At 38.7% G+C, this 19,028-nt stretch overlaps 1 protein-coding gene across 9 annotated transcripts in view; it reads left to right on the top strand.

Moving 5' to 3' along the window:
- Positions 1 to 19,028, top strand: part of PLXNB2 (plexin B2) — a 255,297-nt gene that overhangs the window by 214,492 nt on the left and 21,777 nt on the right. For all 9 annotated transcript variants that reach the window (XM_064506563.1, XM_064506571.1, XM_064506556.1 and 6 more), the window contains 9 exons: positions 7,361 to 7,497; positions 8,136 to 8,303; positions 10,066 to 10,174; positions 11,923 to 12,150; positions 12,634 to 12,810; positions 13,272 to 13,411; positions 14,491 to 14,591; positions 16,849 to 17,078; positions 18,119 to 18,300. In XM_064506563.1, the coding sequence (XP_064362633.1) occupies positions 7,361 to 7,497; positions 8,136 to 8,303; positions 10,066 to 10,174; positions 11,923 to 12,150; positions 12,634 to 12,810; positions 13,272 to 13,411; positions 14,491 to 14,591; positions 16,849 to 17,078; positions 18,119 to 18,300 (1,472 nt within the window). The remainder of the gene's footprint in view (positions 1 to 7,360; positions 7,498 to 8,135; positions 8,304 to 10,065; positions 10,175 to 11,922; positions 12,151 to 12,633; positions 12,811 to 13,271; positions 13,412 to 14,490; positions 14,592 to 16,848; positions 17,079 to 18,118; positions 18,301 to 19,028) is intronic.

Here is a 19,028-nt window from a genome sequence, read left to right as displayed (position 1 = left end):
TGTAGCCTGGCAAAGCTGCTTTTTCTCCAGCATCCCCTCTGAGGCATGGACTTTCTGCCAAGGTTTCTTTGCATCTCCGCTGGGCTCCCCTCCTCTGTTCCCTTCCTACTGCTTCTGAATTTCTGACCCCTCGTGTGAATCACTAGCCTTCTTGGTGGCTGGTTGTTTCTCTATTCGATTTTCTGCATTAATGAAGGATAAAGGGTAGCCACTTTTATCTCAGTGGTATAGTTCTTAGGCTAGAAACTTCCTACCACAGAGAAATATTATAGTAGATGGTATCCTTATTTACAGAGTCATGCCCAGGAACATAAAAAGTTCAGGATGCGTTTGTCAACAGAGGAGTGAAAAAGTAGAGAAATCAAAAAATTAGAGATACAGTACCTAAATGGAACTCTGCAGGAGTGCCCTCCTATTTTATTCGTGAATACTGTGCAAGGGACCAGAATTAAGTTGGTGCAACATGACATTATAAACCAAGAAAACTGCAAAGCAAATAAACAAAACCAATGGAAAGGAGCATTAATCAGAGTGGCACATTGGGTCCTGACTGCAAGTTGGGTGGATGAGAGAGAGGCTGGGGGGATGGTTCGCTGTAGCGCCTGCATATCATTAGTGAGAAAATTGCAAGAAACTGAATAAAAAAGAAAAAGAGAATAGGAGTAACCTTACTGTGTGCTGGGTAAAAGTAGGCTTGGTAGTCTCCTGTGTTCAGATTTGACACCAGCCGAGCAGAGAGATCTAAAATCCAAGGAGCCTTCCAGAAGCACTTTCAGCCTATAAAATATATCTTTTAATAAAGTACTAATCAGAAACCTAAAGAAATAACAATCACCTTCCAGATTTTGCAAAAAACTGACTGCAAGTGATAAAATATTAAAGATGAAAAAGTTCATTCTAGATTAATAAACAAGATGAAAAATGCAAGAGCTGAAGTGTGAATGCTCAGAGAGTCTGCAGTAACTCTATCAAGAGCAAGTCATGTACATTGCTAATAAGTAACTTTGCTTCTAAGTGCGATTATAGCTGGAACAGACATGGAGATAATTCACCCTCTAGCACATAGAAAGCCTCAAACTACAAGGAAAAATATATCAATATTTTTGTGAAACAAATTTGTAAAAACAAGGCAAAGGATACAAGCAGAATGCAAGGGAAAGACTTCTGACTGCTCTGCAGAAAACACAATACTGGAAAATGGCACAAATGTGAGATCATACACATACTTCGGCCAGTGGAGGCTTTTTTGCCAGTGCTTACTTATTTTCTTTCCTGATACCCCTGTGCTGATGAAGCACAGAGTGTCTGAGAGGATAGATTGACATTACCAGGAGGCAAACTCCAAAAATACAGTCTGTGAAACTTGGAGGAGTCCCTGTTGCAAAGATGAGGCAGTAGCACACAGGAAAGTAAATGCCAAGTGAGGGTTTGCCGAGTTGCAAAGACTTCACTGGTGTTACAAAGAGAACAAATGAATTTGCTGCCAAACAAGCCGGTACTGTTAGAACATTATGTTTCACAGGTGATGTACAAGGATGTTACTTAGAAACTGGTATTGTCTTACTACTTCAATTTGCAGCACATAACCATTGCCTTCAGGTAAACTATATGAATACGATGAGCACTGACCACAGTCACATAAGCTCTCTGTGTAGCTTTATTATCCTTACAGCAAAGCTGCCTAATGATTATTACAGGTCTGGAAGAACTACTCATCAGTTCAGGAGTACTAACTCAGCAGCACAGTGCAATATGGTAATATTGAGGTGCAGGTGGACTTTGACACCTCTAGCCCAGCATTACTACACCAAACTAGGATTTAAGGAAAGTGTGCATGTAAGATTTAGAAATGCTCAAACTTTCCATGACTTACAAACTAAAATCTGCCCACCCCTACAAGCAAGAAATCCTTTCAAGATCAAATTATTTCTTCAGGATAAACTAAGCAGTAGGGAGCAAGCTACATCTGTTGACAGTAGATCCTTGCTCAAATAACGTAGACGTGGATGGGCATATGTTTTAACAAAGCTACAAATCCGCTTCCTACAAACACAGAACATGATCATGAAAGTGTAAGAGGGTGAAACAGTCACTCTGCTGGGACTTGGCCTACAAGACTCAACAGGAAACAGGCTGCTGAGCAATTGGTAGACATTGGAACAGGCTTTTTAAAAACAAAATCCATGTGCAAGATAATCTGTTACTGCAAAAAAAGATTTGTCTCATTCAAACATTAAACTATGTGGAAGAATGAACAATACTTCTACCATGACAAAGAGAGAAATATAGTCCACTGAAATCTGAAAGAAAATTCCTCCATTTCAAGCAAAAGAAGGAAAAGACTGAAATATATGTGAATTATGATATTCTACACTTCAAGGAATTATAAAACCAGGGTTAAATTAGTGTTTCTGGGTTGCTCACATTTCACTGTGTCCATGAGAAATGAAATATTGCCAAGTCCTCACAAAGGATGATGTTTTCCAGAAGAATTATTTTAAAGCTGCCATAAATTCCTCGTAGGTCACACAATCAAAATGCTCTGCTTAACATCATAACTGCAGCAGGCACTGTGGTGTCTTGCCATCAAAAGTGTGACTTCCCCTGGGCACCTTCTCACGGAGTGAACAGAGAGAGCAAGGTACAGAGAGCCGAGTGCTGAGAAGGAGAGCGAGGTGATTATGATGGTCCGGGGACTGGAATGAGAAAAGGGAGGAAACAAGGAGAAAACATGTCCTGGAGGGGATTTTGAAAAGGTGGTATCACTGATCTCACAATTCGGGAGATCTTAGGTTTATCTGTGCAGTTTGTACTGCCTGAATTTTCAGTATTGCTCAAGATTCAGTGCAAATTAAAGATTTTTGTGTCTTGGTAAAAGTATCGTTTTTATGCTGCATTTATATACCTCAAACAAGGTTTGCAGTACAGGATTTGCCCTCTGGCCCTCATTTTCCTTTGCAAGGAGGAGGAATCTCGTGTAAAGTTTAGAGAGGAGCTGTGTGGCTGCGTTCAGGAGTGTAGAGGGGTGGGGGTTTGCAGCTTTGCTAGGATTTGCGAGATAAGACTAGACCTAGCGGTTGTGTAGCGTCTGAGCCTCTCTGTGCTTGCTGTTAGTTAGGTGCAGTGTCAGTGGTGGGAAAGGGCTGGCTTCTCCTTAGGTAACACAATCCTTGCTGAAGGCTTGCACCACCCCTGAAAGTACATTTTAAAATTACGTTGGCATTCAGCAAAAGATCTCCTTCTGCTAATCTTGTCTAACCAACTTCCGTGACTGAAAATTGCTTTCCGGTTATGCATTTAGATGGTGCAGGTTCCTTACTGGCCCTCTAAGAAGACCTCGAGGTGGGCTGATATAGCTTTCCCTCTTTGAGCCATCCATGAACGTTTTAGGAGAGCACTAAAAGTTGCTTGGAGTGCATTGGTTTTGCTATAAAATGGTTATTAAAATTTTTAAAATAATTGATAATATACTTAAAATAGTAGCTTGTTCTGGCAGACCATTCAAAATGAAGGGAGAGAAAAAAGATGTTGTGAAACAGAAAATAGCTAGTTAAAATTAATCAAATCATTTTCCTGATAAGTTTACGGTAATGAACTGTTATTATGCAATGCTTCGTCTTAACAATCGTCCTGAAGAATTCCCCTGCACGCAGAGGACGGTTGAGTTCCTCCTTATTAGATCATCTTTATGAAGCGTCCACATTACTCGGTCCCTGGAGTGCTCTTGGTATTTGCACGATTACTTTAAATAAGTTAAATACGAATACTTCGAATTAGGCTATTTTAAAATAGTCCTTTGAGGTACAGCTGCAAAATCAGTGATTGAAGAGAAAATAAGGGTTAAAAGTAGCTATTCCACCTCCTCGTTGGCTGGTACCTATGTTAGCTGCCATAGTGATTCTCGGCCTCAATTTTTAATTCTGTCCCAGGTGAATTTAAGATGCGCTGACTCCATGCTGTTGCTGTGTCTTGGATAGGGGCCTGAGGTGTGAATGGCATGTTTTCCTCTTGGCATGGTTGCGTTTTACCTTTCAGCAAAGTCAGAGTCTTGCTAAGAAAACAGCAAATTCTGGGGAAATTTGAGCAGATACTTACCTTGCTTCCCCATTGTTGTTATGTTATTTGCAGATAACTTTGCTTTTTGATAGCTATGTATTTACCTAGATATTATATCCTTGTTCAGAGACAGATAAATGTAGGCCACCACTGAAATATCCCTCATGGAGAATGGCATTGGACAACTCTGTTCCCAGTTTGTGGCTCGCTCAATATTTACTGTTAGCCACATAACCAACTGACATGCTGCCAAATTGCCTGATCAAACAACCCAACTGAGCTTTATTAGTATAATTATTTAGCACTGTTGCAGGAAGAAAGGAATACAAGGACCTAGCAGAAGTTTCTTAGCAAGCTGCCTTTGGCTTTTATGTGTGGTGACAGAGGACAGTGGTGTGGGATGCATGAGAAATCCCTTCCCCTTCCTCTCCTTCCCAAGTCTATAATCAAAGATTTAGCTTTAAATGGAGGTAGTATTAAGGGAAAAGGCTACAAGTTTTTAATAGTTTTCCTGAGGTTCAGGGATAAAGATTTTGTCCATACTAATTGCTTAGTGGTTCTTCGGGGATATTTTCTTCTGAAAACTATCCCATATGTGTTATGCAGCTAATGATTGCTGTTTTTTTTAGTTTAGATGATAGACTGGTCCAATATACTTAACATTTTATGATAAACAAGATCTAAAGTTAATTACAGTTACTGCCCTCTGTCCATGTGTTAAAGTTACAGTTAAAATATTTGATACATTTTTATAAGTAATTTATTTAGCTTGCATTTCATATACAATATTAATTGCAATTTTTATCAACAAAATTGTGTTACCAAAAAAACCACAAAGGAGCTTTTATGTGAAATGCATGTTTAGATTTGTGTCAATTCAAACTTCAAGTGTTAGTTAGAACACCGCAAACTTATTGTTTACACTTGCGTGACTTAGTTCAAGTTAGCTTAAATCAGCAAGCAATTAAATCCAAAGAAGAGTACTGACAGAGGGTGTTGTATAGATTTAAGTAAGCAAGTTTTACTCAAATTTTTTATTTTGAATCCAGGATGGTTTTTGACTTAAGCCATGCTTTAAAAGTGGCTTTGATTCACTTCCTTACATAAAATCTTGTAACTCAAGTGATATATTAAATTAAAATAAAAATCAAAAGGTTAGTGTGCGCAAGCAGTCGTATGCTGAAGCAACGTCCATCTTGAGGAGTGAAGGGTTTACGAACAGATTTCTCTTAGGGAAGAGCAGCAATTGACACCCAATTAGTGTTAAAGCATATTCCTAAGGCTCTGTGACTTTTGAGCAAATTACAGTTGTCACTGTGGATTTATGAAATGCACTGAACCATGATGCATTCGTTCTAGGAGAAGTTGTTCAGACATGGAAGTATACAGCTATCACAGCAAGTACTGTGTTTCTGTAGTATCTGTACTTCAGTAAAGCATATTTGTAAAGTAAACGCAAAGTCGATTGCATGTCTTTTTACTCATTCCTTCTGCTTGTTAAAAACCTGGAAATGGCTCATTGAGCTTGAACCAAAATGCGGTACACCATTCCCTCACCTCCCTGCCATTTCTGGGCCCTCTTTTTTGTTGCTGTAAGTTGACATAAAGACGGCAGTTTATGCATGAGCAAAATAACATGGGAGGAAGTTTTCTGATATGTAGTAATGATGGCTCACTTTACTCAGAAGGAAGAACACCACAAACTTTCTCTAACTGTCATCCCAGTAGTATTGAACTGGCCAGGTGGCTGTGGCCCCTTTGCTCTCCATTTCTGAGTGTGACTTCTCCTCAGTAGAGTGGGAGATGTCAAAGGGGCTCGGTGCAGCGGGATGGCAATCTCATGAACCCTAATCGGCTAAGGGAGCCTTCTAGCTTCTTTACTCTTGCTTTATTTGTATATGCTTCATACCAAATAGCACCAACCAAGAGCTTCATTATCAGCCACTCATTTCAGCAAGGTTAGGCAAGAGGAGGAGGAGAGAAGATGTTATTTGCAAATGCACATGGGCAGGGGCTCATTTCTCTCTTGACTTGTTTAAGGAATGTCTGTGTTTGACCGTGGATCAAGATGCATGATTATACATTAGAAAAGCATTACCTGTGTCACAGCCTCCCTAAACCTCCGACGTGGCATGCTTTAGCAAATGCAGGGTCCGTTGTAGCAACAGCCCTGCCACTCACGTGGACCCAGGATCTTCCCTGAGTACGTGCCATGCCGAGACATCTCCCTGTGCATGACAGCCTTGCCGCAGGCACGCAGAGCAGCGTCACCCTCGTGCCAGGCTGCGGCACGTCCACGGGCATCCTGGTCAGCGCGGGGAGGCCACGTCCCCTCCCAACCCGGGGTGCTGGGCTGACATCGAGCCGGTGCGAGGAAGGAGTCTCGTGCGAGTTAGGTGACTCCATTCATACTCTCAATTCAGGAGCTTCAGTGTTATCCAGAATAGTGATGCTTTTCTGAACTGGAACTAGGGTCTACTTAAGTATGAAGTAATTAAATTGCACCATTCATAAAAATCACCCTCACTGTAAATATTTGTCATATATCCAGGAATAGCAAATATGATCACTGAAATAAAGACTGAATTGAGAACAAAAGGAGTGACATTATTTGAGAAATTTAAATTTCTGATGAATTTGATAATAATTTGAAGCATGTCCACTTGTTTCCATTGTTTTAAAAAAAATCTTCACCAAGATTCTAGGTGAATAAGAAAAATTTAATGTTTTCAGATTTTATTTTCCAAGCTCATTGCTCAAAAAAGGGGGTAAAAATTGTTTTCCTTGACTGACACCCTTATGAGATAAATGAAATCTTAATATTCTTTCTCTTTACTACCAGTTTTGAAAACCTTGCTTTGTCTCTCCTGTAGGTGATGTAGAATGTATGCAAAGGGCAAGGAAAGGTTAAGGTACACTCAGCCATAAGGAGGAGGAAAATCATAAAATAAGTGTGAAAACAGGACATCCAAGAGGAAGCCCTTACAAACCTGGTGGCAGCTAACTCTACATATTGCAAATAGGGAATTTAAATTTATATAAAACCTTATAAAGTACAGTTTGGAAACAAATGTGAATACTTCCACAGCATCTGTCGCTTCTTCCTTTGCTCACCATGGATAATGAAAGAATTTGCTGGGTGGTGGAAGATTTGTGCTTTGTTACATTCTTTTAATTTTATTATTTTACAGATGATAATATTATGTTAATATTATACTACTATCCTTATGTAATATATGCATATTAATACTAGTGTGAATTTTGTTTCATTTTCTTAAGGAGTTTGACTGCTTTCTCTCTGCAGGAACCTCATCCTTCTGGAATAAGCCCTGAAAGAGGTCCACAAGCAGGTGGAACCACACTTACCATCACTGGTACAAACCTGGCAACAGGTTCCAAGAAGGATGTTCATGTTTTAGTTGGCAGTGAACCTTGCAATGTGTACGTATGAAACGCTGAGGACCTAACAATAGGGTTGCATCCTAACCAAGCCCCAACCAAGTGCTGGCCTTTTGGAATTACACAAATCTATTGTATGTCTCACAATGACTCATGACGTGCAGTGTGGCTCTGCACGTAACGTTCAGACAGAAACTCGGGGGCTCCAGCTGGAAGAAGCAGCTGCAAAAACAAAGTGGGAGAACTCAGATATTGAAACATTTTCCAGTTTCAGCTTTCTCTGCTTGACTGGCTGTTCCAAACTCATCCGTGCTTTCCCGCAGTGTCTTCTCAGTGGTTCCATATAAATTTTTAATCTTGTAGTGTCCCTTGGCTTGCTCCTCTCTCTTCTTTTTCTTCTTGTTAATTGCTCCCCTTCTCCTCCCACCAAAAGGAATAACATGAAGTGTGCTGGCATCTTGTTGTTCCAGTGTGTGTGAGCTATTCCTTTTCATATCCTATATCTTTTTTGTTAAGACTTTAAGTGATCTGGAGAAAGTATTGTCTACTCTTGTAATTACTCAATACCTAGCAAAATAAGGCTTATTCTTGTTGGTTCTGCAGTACTACAGTAATAAATATGAATTGCAATAATATTAGTAACTGAAGATATTTCCTTTTCTCTTTCTTCTCTGATTTAGCACTGAATTTGGAGACCAGATAGTTTGCATTACAGGACCTAATAGCAAGGTTGAAGATGTTGATGTGAAAGTCCACTATGGAGACACAGCAAGTAGCATACCAGGGAAATTTTCATATAGGGAGAATCCTACTGTCACCAAGTTCCTGCCAGTAAATAGCTTCAGCAGGTAATGAAATGTTTGTCATAACTTCATTTGTGATTGAGTTAAAATATATGTAATAGGTTTCCTTCCATATAGAACTGTTTAGAATAAGAGCTGTTGTACTCCATCTGTACACAAGTTTAGATACACAGATTTTGAACTCTTTCTAAACCACAGCTGGCATCTGGAAGTATTCTGTTTATCCCCAATTCCCACTTCAAAGCTAACTCTTGAAATCAGAAAAAGTGATGAGCTTCTTTTAAATCAAGATGTCTTAAAGGGAAAGATTTGAAGCATTTAAGTATGATGTCAAACCACATGACCTTTTTATTACTTACACATTCTTAGTCTCTCTAAAGGAGAGATCACCTTCTGCAAATAATATAAAAGTGTCAGAAAGGTTTCTAACAGTTCTGCTGTTCAGCTTTTAGTAAGTAAGATGGAAATAGAGAAAGTAAGTTATGGCTTACCATCTTCTCCTCTCATGAGAAAAAGTCTCTCTTTAGGAAGTCCAGATCAGTATTCAATAAGGCCTTTAGAAAGTACGCTCTCTCCTACACCCCTGCTCACTTCATGTCCCAGCTGGTAGCTGTTCACTCAAAACACTGTTTCTTCTGGAAAAAAAATCATCTAGTGCTAATTGTGAAACCAAAGAAATATATGCCACTGTTACGTTTGTAGCAAAATGGCAAATCATCTGTTTAAATTTCCTCTTAGCATGCCTCTGCTTTTGAGAGTAATTCCACAACTGGTACAGGGACAAACTTGTGACCTTTACTCACATTGGGCTCTGCTGTTCGTTGATATTCCAACCTTTCTGCCTAGTGGGAAGCAGTTGGCATTTTCATATTCTGCCATATGAGATCAAGATGCTTCCTTTCTCTTTCAGTAAAAGGAAGTTGCAAGATCACAACCTTAAAAATAGGACCTTAAAATTAAAATTGGCTATGATTTCTATTGGAGAAATTGGTACTTGCCTCCTTGAATATGGAGTGGTCACTTGTGTAGAAAAGATTTGGTTTTATTTGCTTCTGATTTTGGTGTGGTTTTTTTTTTGTGGAGGCTGAGGGTTTTCTTGATAGACCGATAGTGATTTACTCCAGGAGATTTAAAAGACTTTTCTCCTTCTTCTCCTTCTCCTTCTTCTTCTTCTTTCCTCTTTCTTCTTTCTTTCTTCTTTCTTCTTTCTTTTTTGTTCTTCTTCTTTGTTCTTCTTCTTCTTCCTCTTCTTCTTCTTCTTCACTTCACTTTCTTACCTTAATGGTTTTATTTGAGGATTGCTATCCCTCTAAATCCAGGTTGCTTAGGTATCTTCACCTCTCACTGGCAACTTCCATACATTCTTTTTCTTATGTGAATTCATTCTTTTAAAAATACTAATTTGCAAATGAAAGTGAACAGAGAAGCCAGGTCCCTAAAGACTTGTAGGAAATATACTTTCACCTTTGTCTGTGTGTGTGGTAGGTAAAGAGATTTCAAAACAACAAAAAAAAAAGATCAGAGAGGTGAAGCACATAGAAAGAGGCATCACAGTCCCAAATACTGACAAAAGCATTTGTACATTTTTTATACTGCTATCTGAAAACTAGTCTAAAGTTCACACTACTGTGTTTAAATGCTGTGGTTATAGATAGCCTAAATAGATGCTCTTTGTGTAGGAGATCTAATTATCATAGAGGCATTCCACAACTATTTTCAATGGAATTAGTAGTGGTGCAGGATGAGGTAGTCTATAGCTGTAGTATTTTGCCAATGACTTGATTTCTTTTTTAATTCTGCCTTTCAGTGGAGGGAGAAATATTACAGTAACTGGAACTGGATTTGACATCATCCAGAGATTCTCACTGGTGGTTTATGCAGAGCGTCCAGAAGCAGGGAAACAAAATCTCAGAAGGGTAATTTTCTTTTTGCATCACAATGGATATATAAAATACAGTCTGTTCAAAAAAATGCATTTAATTTTGCCCACGTGACTTCACTGGGCTTGGAGTGGAATAAGGTTTGAACAGACTTCTGGCTCTATTTCTAACTGTATAAAAAAGCCTGCTCTTGCCATCTATCCTTACATTTACTAGTGCCTTGTAACTTTCTGCTTTGAAATTGTTCGACATGAATAAGGATGGAAGCTTTGAATGGTAAACTGAATATATTTCAGAATTTGAAAGTGGTATAATTTGTTTTCTCTCTCTCTTTCTGCTCCCCCTTGAAGGTTTAGAGATTTGCCTGAAACAGGACCCAAATGCAGACAGTCCTGAGTACTTGGCTTTGCACAGTCAGAGCCTTTTATTTTCTCACACCTCAAAGAACAAAATCTTTCCCTTTTCTTTCTTGCAATATGCTTCAGGCATATTGCACTTACAGCATGTGCACAGTTATGAGTTCTAAAAAATAAAGCAAACCCTTTTTATATCTCGTGTTAAGAGGAACTGATTTTTACAAAAGAGCTGAATTTCTCACTTTTCTAATGAAGATCACAATTTAATACAACAATTGAGAAGTTGAAGTGATCTTCCAGAAAGAACACATTTTAAATTATGGAGAATTTTTAAGGACTTTCTTGTGATCTGATTTTAAAAAAATAATGATTATTATATGGAATTGGTAACATGTATATTTCTTACATATATGTGTGAGTCAACTTTTAGAGTATGCCAAAGCCTGCTGGATTTGGCTCCATTAGAAGAGCCCTATGCTTTTAAGAATTTTAAGAAGGAAAACGGCATACATTTCATACGCCGTAAATTGCAAGATATAATTCTTCTATATTCTGCTTACCTTAAACCTCAGGATAATCTCAAAGTCTATTTAGCATTCTTGACAGTGTTTATCAACATTTCTTCCCACCCCTCCTTATGTGTGCTTAGCATCTCCCAAACATGTTAGCTTAAGTCTATGTATTATGCATATTCTTGGTTAAGTCTAGCAACCCTTTTTTAATCTTTTGTTTTACTCACAGTTACTTAATCATGATATCAAAAATGTGGGGGAGAAGCTATCAAATTACATTTGCTTTCTCAAAACTGAGGTGATGTTGTAAGAAATTTTAAAGGTTCCTGTTAGTGTTGTTGGCTGCAGTTGGCATTGCTGAATGACTGAAGGACTTTCTAGGATTTGTGTTATTTGGGAGAGGGGAGGGAAGGATATTAACAAAATTGTTAATTTGAGTTGTTGATTGACAATTGGTAAATTTTATTCAGAAATTATACTTAGTACTTATATTGAATTTCCACAAGGTATTTTATAGTGTCAATAGAAAAGAACTCAGCTGAGATACTTAATGGTACAGAAGACAGTCTCGATTAAAGCTACCATGTTAACCTCTTATCTTAGAGCAATTTAATGATATCATCCCAGTGTGATCCAGAGCCAGAAAATTTGAAGGCAGATGGAAGCGGAGCTGTAGCCTAAGCTTTTTGGGGGGGCAGGTGCTAAAATACAGTGGATCAATTTTTTTCCCCATTAACAAATTGTTGTTTCACTTTCCTTCCAGAAAGTGTCTCATACTGTCTTTGTTATTTTTGCTGTGTGGAGAGGACATAACTCGCAGTGTTTTTATTTCTGCAGTCTAAAGTTATCAGCAGTTATTTATAGGAACACATCAAGCTCTAGAATGTGCATATTCTTCTTGTCTTGTTTCTTACAGTTTGATGGAAAACTTGTTACAAATCTCAGTGCAACCACAGTGGTTTTCTCTTCCCCACCAATACTGGAAGATCCAGAAAACTATAACATTACCACTATTATTCTAATGGATCATTATCATTTGGTTGTAAAAAATGAGAGCCACTCCTTTGCATATGTTGCAGACCCAACCTTTGAAAACTTCACAAATGGCATCAAAAAACAAGTCAACAAACTTATTCATGCGAAGGTAAACTTGTTAAGAAATGACAGTTGCCCATTTTGTCCTTAAAACTTGCACAGAATATTTCCTGTCTTTCTCAAAATCTTAACCTGCGACGAATAGCTGTTTGGTACCATACCCAAAATGCTTGCTGGAACCCCTTACCTCTGCTAGATGTTGAGCACTGTTAGGCCCCCTTTCCTCCCCCCGGCTCTTCTTTCTTTTGTGTTTCCTCATGATGCCCTCTGCTGCTGAGCCTGAAGTTTGGAAATTACCTCTCTCCATGATCCCACCAGAGGATGGGGGACTGGGGTTGGTTTCTTTCCTTTCTTACACTAAGAAGAAAAGGAGAAGAAATGGTGGTTGCATAATTCCCTTCCCCTCTGCTCGCCTGTATACCACCATGCGGATCACATCTGCTCCAAATGATCCAACCAGAGGTTTATAACTCATGACTTCTTGTCTCCCAAGACTTTGCGATGATGACTCAGCCTTGTATTTTCTGTCTAGGGCAGTAATCTGAACAAAGCCATGACGATAGATGAGGCCCAGGCTTTTGTGGGAGATGAACCTTGCAACATAAAAACCCTGACTGAGAAGGACTTATATTGTGAGCCACCAGAAGTACAACCTCAGCCCAAGAAAAGGCAGAAGAGAGATACTACCAATAACCTTCCTGAATTCATTGTATGTTACCTTTTCAAAATAATGCACTGTTTAAGTGACACTGATACAGTAGCTGCTTAACTGAAACAATTTGTTCTTTAATGATGTTATATTATTATGAAGAAACTTCTTGCAGGTCTGTCTTTCTGCACATTCTGCCTGCTGTCTAGAAGACTTTACACATAAAAAGCAGTCCCAAGCTGTTAATTGCCTTCTACCTTTGTTGCATAGGAATGTATAATTGTCACAAGACAGGCTGGGGATTTTTCTTCCTCTGTAAAACAGAGTAAAATTATTTCTTGAAACATAGTGCCAGTCACTTAAATTCAGTATAAAGTATACAGAAATGGTTCCTTTGTTTGGTAGTTTGAGCTAGAAATTCACTGGATTGCAAGGATTAGTAAGGAATTAAAACACAATTGAGAAGTGAACCACTGTCCATTTGTGCTTTTTGAGACAAATGTCTGTGCTTATCTGATCAGGTGAAATTTGGCCTCCGAGAATGGATCCTAGGAAGGGTGGAATATGATACGCGTGTGATTGACATCCCACTGAATCTTATTTTGCCACTCGTACTTATTCCTATGATAGCAATCATCATCATTTCTATCATCTGTTATAGGTAAGAAGCTCCTTTAATTAGATGCTTTTGCTATCCTGAAGCTTTGAAGGTGATATCTAATTGTTGTACCTCAGTCTACAAAAAGAAAGGATCTTTATAATTTTTATGTGCTGTAGAGTTAAGGAAAGCAGCTACAGCTAGAAATGTGTATGAGCACCAGTTTATTCCTCTCTCATACACCAAATTTCTTGGTGTCAGTCAGCCCAGTCTGTCCTTTATACATAATCACAAACACTTGGTCTCAGGCTTTCCAAGTGCACAATTGCAGACCGAGTTGCACATGTACGTTCTTGAAATTGCATCTAAAGAGCCTCTTACGAAGGAGGAGATCACTAGTTCTGCATACATCTCTATAAGCATTTGAGCTGCCTCAGTCAGTAGCACAGATCCAAGCTGGATGGATTTCTCTAAGTGGTCATTTTGGTCTTTCCAGCTGAGATAAGTGTTATGCACACACAAATCTCATGATGAATGGTGAAATTCATGCTTCACAAAGGGCCGGAACAATGTCTGTACTTCGCCTAAGACCTACTTAGGCCAATTTTGAGGTTAGTAATACGTAGGCCTCATACTGGCCCTCTGCATGGGATGGATTTCACTCTAATGATGCGTATCAGTATAGCTGAAGTGATGCTGAAGTGTGTTATACAGCAGTGACCTTCTTTTGGATCTTCTCAACCTGCTCTGTCCAGTCTTAGGTACGCTTCCTTGATGCCTCATAGCTAGGGTGGAGCATGCTGCAAGCAATCTTTGTTCAGTATATGCAAATTATGTTTCTGTACTTAATATATGATTACAAACATTCCTAACTATTGCTTATTGGATTTTAAATCATTGACTCGTATGTGCTTTAAAGCGGTAGGCCCATGGTGGTGCCAGGTTGATTTACACTAAATGAATCTTTGGTCCACTGTTGTTGTTCTCCTCCTCCATTTTCTCTCTGCAGCTACTGTTTTAAAAGAAATCAAGAACAAGAAATTGTCCTCCCATGATTACTTTTGCTTCCCATTTAGAGCTATTGCAAACAATTTGCTTTTACAGTTTGTAATTTTTCCAAATCTTACCTTTATTTCATAAAGACGCAAAAGCCAACAAGCAGAACGAGAATATGAAAAAATAAAGTCTCAACTAGAAGGCCTGGAGGAGAGTGTCAGAGATCGGTGCAAAAAGGAATTCACAGGTATGACTGATGTTTGCATTCCTGTGGGTCCTCTTGAGAAATCACAAGATGGGCTGGAGCAACTATGCCATCTTGCTAAGGCTGTCTTCTGGGAATAATTAGTAGATCTAACTACTTTTGATTACAGACATCAACATACAGCAAATATTTTGCTGACTATTATATATGAAAGCCATAAGTAAAATAAAACAGGGAGTTGAAGGTTATTAAAGGAAAGGGACAGTTTTAGTCCAAAGGAAGCACAGGAGTTAGTCAGCAACTGGGAAATAGAAACTAGTTGAGAATGGAGTTATTTATAGCTGCTGATATGAGTGGCCATTGCTACAGAGGAAAGAAGTTTTATAATAACTAACTGTGCACTTAGTATTTAGCGTAATGACAGTATGTGCCAGGCAAGTACATTAAAAACTGTTTTCAGAGCTGCAAAATGTATTTGCAGCAATCAGCATACAAAGAGATAATTTGGCAAGCTTGCAGGAAAGAAATAGCATGTTGCTCTATTTATCAGGAGAACTTTAAGCTTGATTTGAGGAGCTAGCTAATTGTTCTGGGTAAATATAGAGGTATCAACCCAGGGAAGACATGGGGAGGTGTGAAGGCTCAGCATTTCTACAGTGTTGCTTAAATTAGGCATCTGAGTTTGCAAATACTGGCCTAAATGATTACCGTGAGATGTCACCTCATTATCTGAAGTATACTTGCTGTTGGATCACGTTGAAATAATCCCTATTAAAAAAACACATTTTATTTCTAAAAAGAAATAGAATATTTCATATTGGCAGTGGCTAAAAAGCAGGACTGAATTAAACACCAAATTGAGGTTAGACTTTGAAATCAATTTTTGGAGCTTGAGGTTTCATAGGATTTCTGCCATGCTGGAGGCCTCTCAAAGTCCTGTTTTCCTGGAATTTCTGTCATTTGAGACAGAGCATTCTTTTCTTATATCAGCTTTCTTTCTCTGGAAAATTGTCTCCTTCCAGGTTCTGGACAGAACCCAGAAGCAAATCTTTGAATCAAAAGCTGTTCCTAAGCGAGCTTCATTTCAAACTGCCTTCTGAAATGTGAGAGGGTCAATCGAGGTTAACAGCCCTCTCACAACCTCCTCATGCAACTTCTACACACACGTTTTTGAAATGAGAAGGTGCCTTTCTCTTGCTGATACTCCCAGTGAGGGGCTGCAAAATCCTGCTGTAGCTGCACTGCTTGTCAAATTGAAGGTTTCCTCTCTATATCCTGGTATATCTGCTCCACCAAGCACAAGGGTTGCTGAAAGTAGAATGCAGATACAAGGAGTAATGCAGTTCCTAAACTGCTTCCTCCTTTGCTGATGGTAAAATGAAATGCCAAAATCAAAACACATTCTGGATCCACACTGTAATATTGTAATGACAAGAGCACGAAGTGCAGACAGCCTAAAATACAGGGAACCAATAATACAAAGGAAATGGAGAGCAGGCAGGGAGTACAAATACCACAAAGCTGGAAACCACAAGATACTTTCTCCCTTAGGTTTGCTGAGTGCTATAAAGCAAAGGGGTGAAAGAATAAATGACATGAACAATAAAAATTGCTGAGACAATAGGTCAGTATATTAATTAACATGGTATTCTAGTCAATCAGCAATACTGAGTAATTGGAAAGCCTTCAGCTAAAATAACTGCTCCAAAAGGTGATTCCCTAATTGTTGTCCCTTTCAAGAACTTGAAAGCTTTTGGGTCCCGCAGAACTGTTTTCATCAATTTCAGTGAACTGTTTAACCTTCTTCCTTCCTGCTGGCCCCTCCCTTCCAATTAAATTATTATACTTTTAAACTCTAAGCTGCTCTTTATGTTGTACTTTTTTTCCTTGGGTTACTGCATCATTTAAAAAGGAACTTTTATTATTACATAGGATCAGAGGGAATAGAGTGTACATAGAAAAAGAACAGAAAATGATACTACAGTGTCTCTTTTCTTGCTCTTTGCTACCAGTCTACATTTATATGTATGAACTCCACCCAGTCATCCATTGAGGCCCTATAGACGTTGTACATAAGAAACGAGGAAAGAATTTGCGCTAAAAACAGGTGTGCTGATGTCACCACAGGATTAGCTTGGTGACAGCTAGCAGGATAATTGGTAAAAATGACAAGGGAGTATGTGGGATGAAAAACAGTTTTCAGTGCTCAGTCACTTCTCCTACCCAAAGACACTGTGTTGCCTAGAAAAGCTGCAATTTAAAAAAAAAATCAACTCTTAAACTATGTTGCATGTTCTAGATCTAATGATAGAGATGGAAGATCAGACAAATGATATAAATGAAGCTGGAATTCCAGTACTGGACTACAAAACGTACACAGACAGAGTCTTCTTCTTGCCCTCCAAAGACGGAGAGAAAGACGTGATGATAACCGGGAAGCTGGATATTCCAGAGGCAAGGCGGCAGACTGTGGAGCAGGCTTTGAACCAGTTCTCCAATCTGCTCAACAGCAAATCATTTCTCATTAATGTGAGTATTGAAGTAGATTCACCTTGTCTCTTAGCTAGGCATACACGTGTATGCAGACCATCCAGTAGGTTTGCACAGCTGAAGCAAAATTGTTAAAAATAAGTGATTTTAATAAGGCTCTGGCTCCACAGTAACTGATGCCAGATCAGTGGCATCACTGCCAGAGCTTCCCTGGGGGGAAGGCATGATCGTATTTCTGTAGAATTACCCAGATCACATAGTACAGAGTTAGTCAATATTACAGTGGCTGTAGGGAAACAGACATTACCTGATCTGGCATAAAAACTGCGGTTACCCGGTTACTTTGTCCTTAGCCCTTTAAGAAATTTATTCAGTGGAATGATAGATTCAGTTCTGGTTCAGCTGGGTGTCATGGTCACAGCAGTTACGTACTCGAAGTCATAAACTGGATTTCTGTCTTGTAGAGAAAGAGGCGTAGACTCCTCAGATCAGGACCGAGTGGCCTATTCATCAAGATTGATGAGTACTCAGCTGCTCTGAAAAGATTTCTAATTGCTCACTCTCAAAAATTGAGCTGATTGCCAGATACCTAAATATAGATTTAGGCTTCTAACTTTCTTTTTCAAATGAGACTCCAGTGCTGAGCTAGTTAATGGTAGCATTACAGTTTATGGCAGAAGAGAGTGCATTCCCAGGTGTACTTACTTAGATTAGTGTCTTTTGTAATTTGATGTGAAAGAATTGGGAACTTGGGGAAGAGAGGAGTTGGTTTTGCTCTTTAAAAAATTGGCACAGAACACCCTTTCTTCTTTTAATTAAAAAATCTTCTTTATAATGCTTCAGGTAAAATATGTGTGTTCCTTAGGTTAGTCCAGCAGGACTGCATGAGTGTATATTTAAAGAAATTATGGGTAACATTTATTTCTAAGTAGTTTGTTCAAACTTCTGAAAAGCTTTCCATGATGTGCATAGGAGATTAACGTTAAAATAATATTGCTCATCTCTTTACTGCAGACAAGTTTTGAAGCACTCTAGAAGCCCGTTCTCTGACTCAATTATGCATTTGTTTCCTCTTTCAGTTTATTCACACGCTGGAAAGCCAAAGGGAGTTCTCTGCTCGAGCTAAAGTTTATTTTGCATCTTTACTGACCGTTGCTTTACATGGAAAGCTAGAGTATTATACTGACATCATGAGGACACTGTTCTTGGAACTGATGGAGCAGTATGTTGTGGCGAAAAACCCAAAGCTGATGCTAAGAAGGTTTGAATGATTCAGTCATGTTTTCTGTAGTTCTTTATTTTTTCTGTAAATGTATTTCATTTGCGAGACAGTCACCTTGCAAGTAGACTGTATTGTAATATCAACTGTCTGTGGAAGTCAAAAATACCCTGTGCCTAAGTATATTAGAAAAACAAGATCACCAAGAATAGCTGTGGAAGGCAAAGCTGTTGGCAGCAGAATTTCCAAACGCTGTAGTGTTGAATCTGTGTCAAGATTACCAAATCAACTACCTTACTTCAAAATACAATACTGAACATTTGATTTATTTTTTCAATCTAATTTTATTCCAAATTAGCTAGCATTTATACCACACGTCATCTCCATAATGAGCACATATAATCAACTCTTATTGTGTAGTCAGTGAGGGCTTGCTCTAATGTTTTTTAACCTCCTTGTTATCCCAAATACATTTAAAAAGGCCCTGCTCTGCACACATGGTTGTACTTTTGTAATCTGTTGCTTTTTTCCCCCAGTACTGCACAATTGGGTTCATTTTTTATCTCTTGTTCTTACAGCATAGTACCGATTTCAGATTTTGCATAAAGCATGTGTGCTTTTCAGTAATGAGAGAAGGTACCCGGGAATGATGAGCAATACAAAGCACTTATCCTAAAGCAAGTGCATGCTCTCAAGACTCTATAGGGAAATCATTGCATTAGGATAGTGCATGCGGTTAAGCATGTAAGAATATTATATTTCAAGCAATG

This window comes from Dromaius novaehollandiae, chromosome 1 (genome assembly GCF_036370855.1).
Source record: "Dromaius novaehollandiae isolate bDroNov1 chromosome 1, bDroNov1.hap1, whole genome shotgun sequence".
NCBI lineage: Eukaryota > Metazoa > Chordata > Aves > Casuariiformes > Dromaiidae > Dromaius > Dromaius novaehollandiae.
The sequence above is the reverse complement of the archived record's forward strand: the minus strand, read 5'-3'. Positions and strand labels throughout refer to the sequence as shown.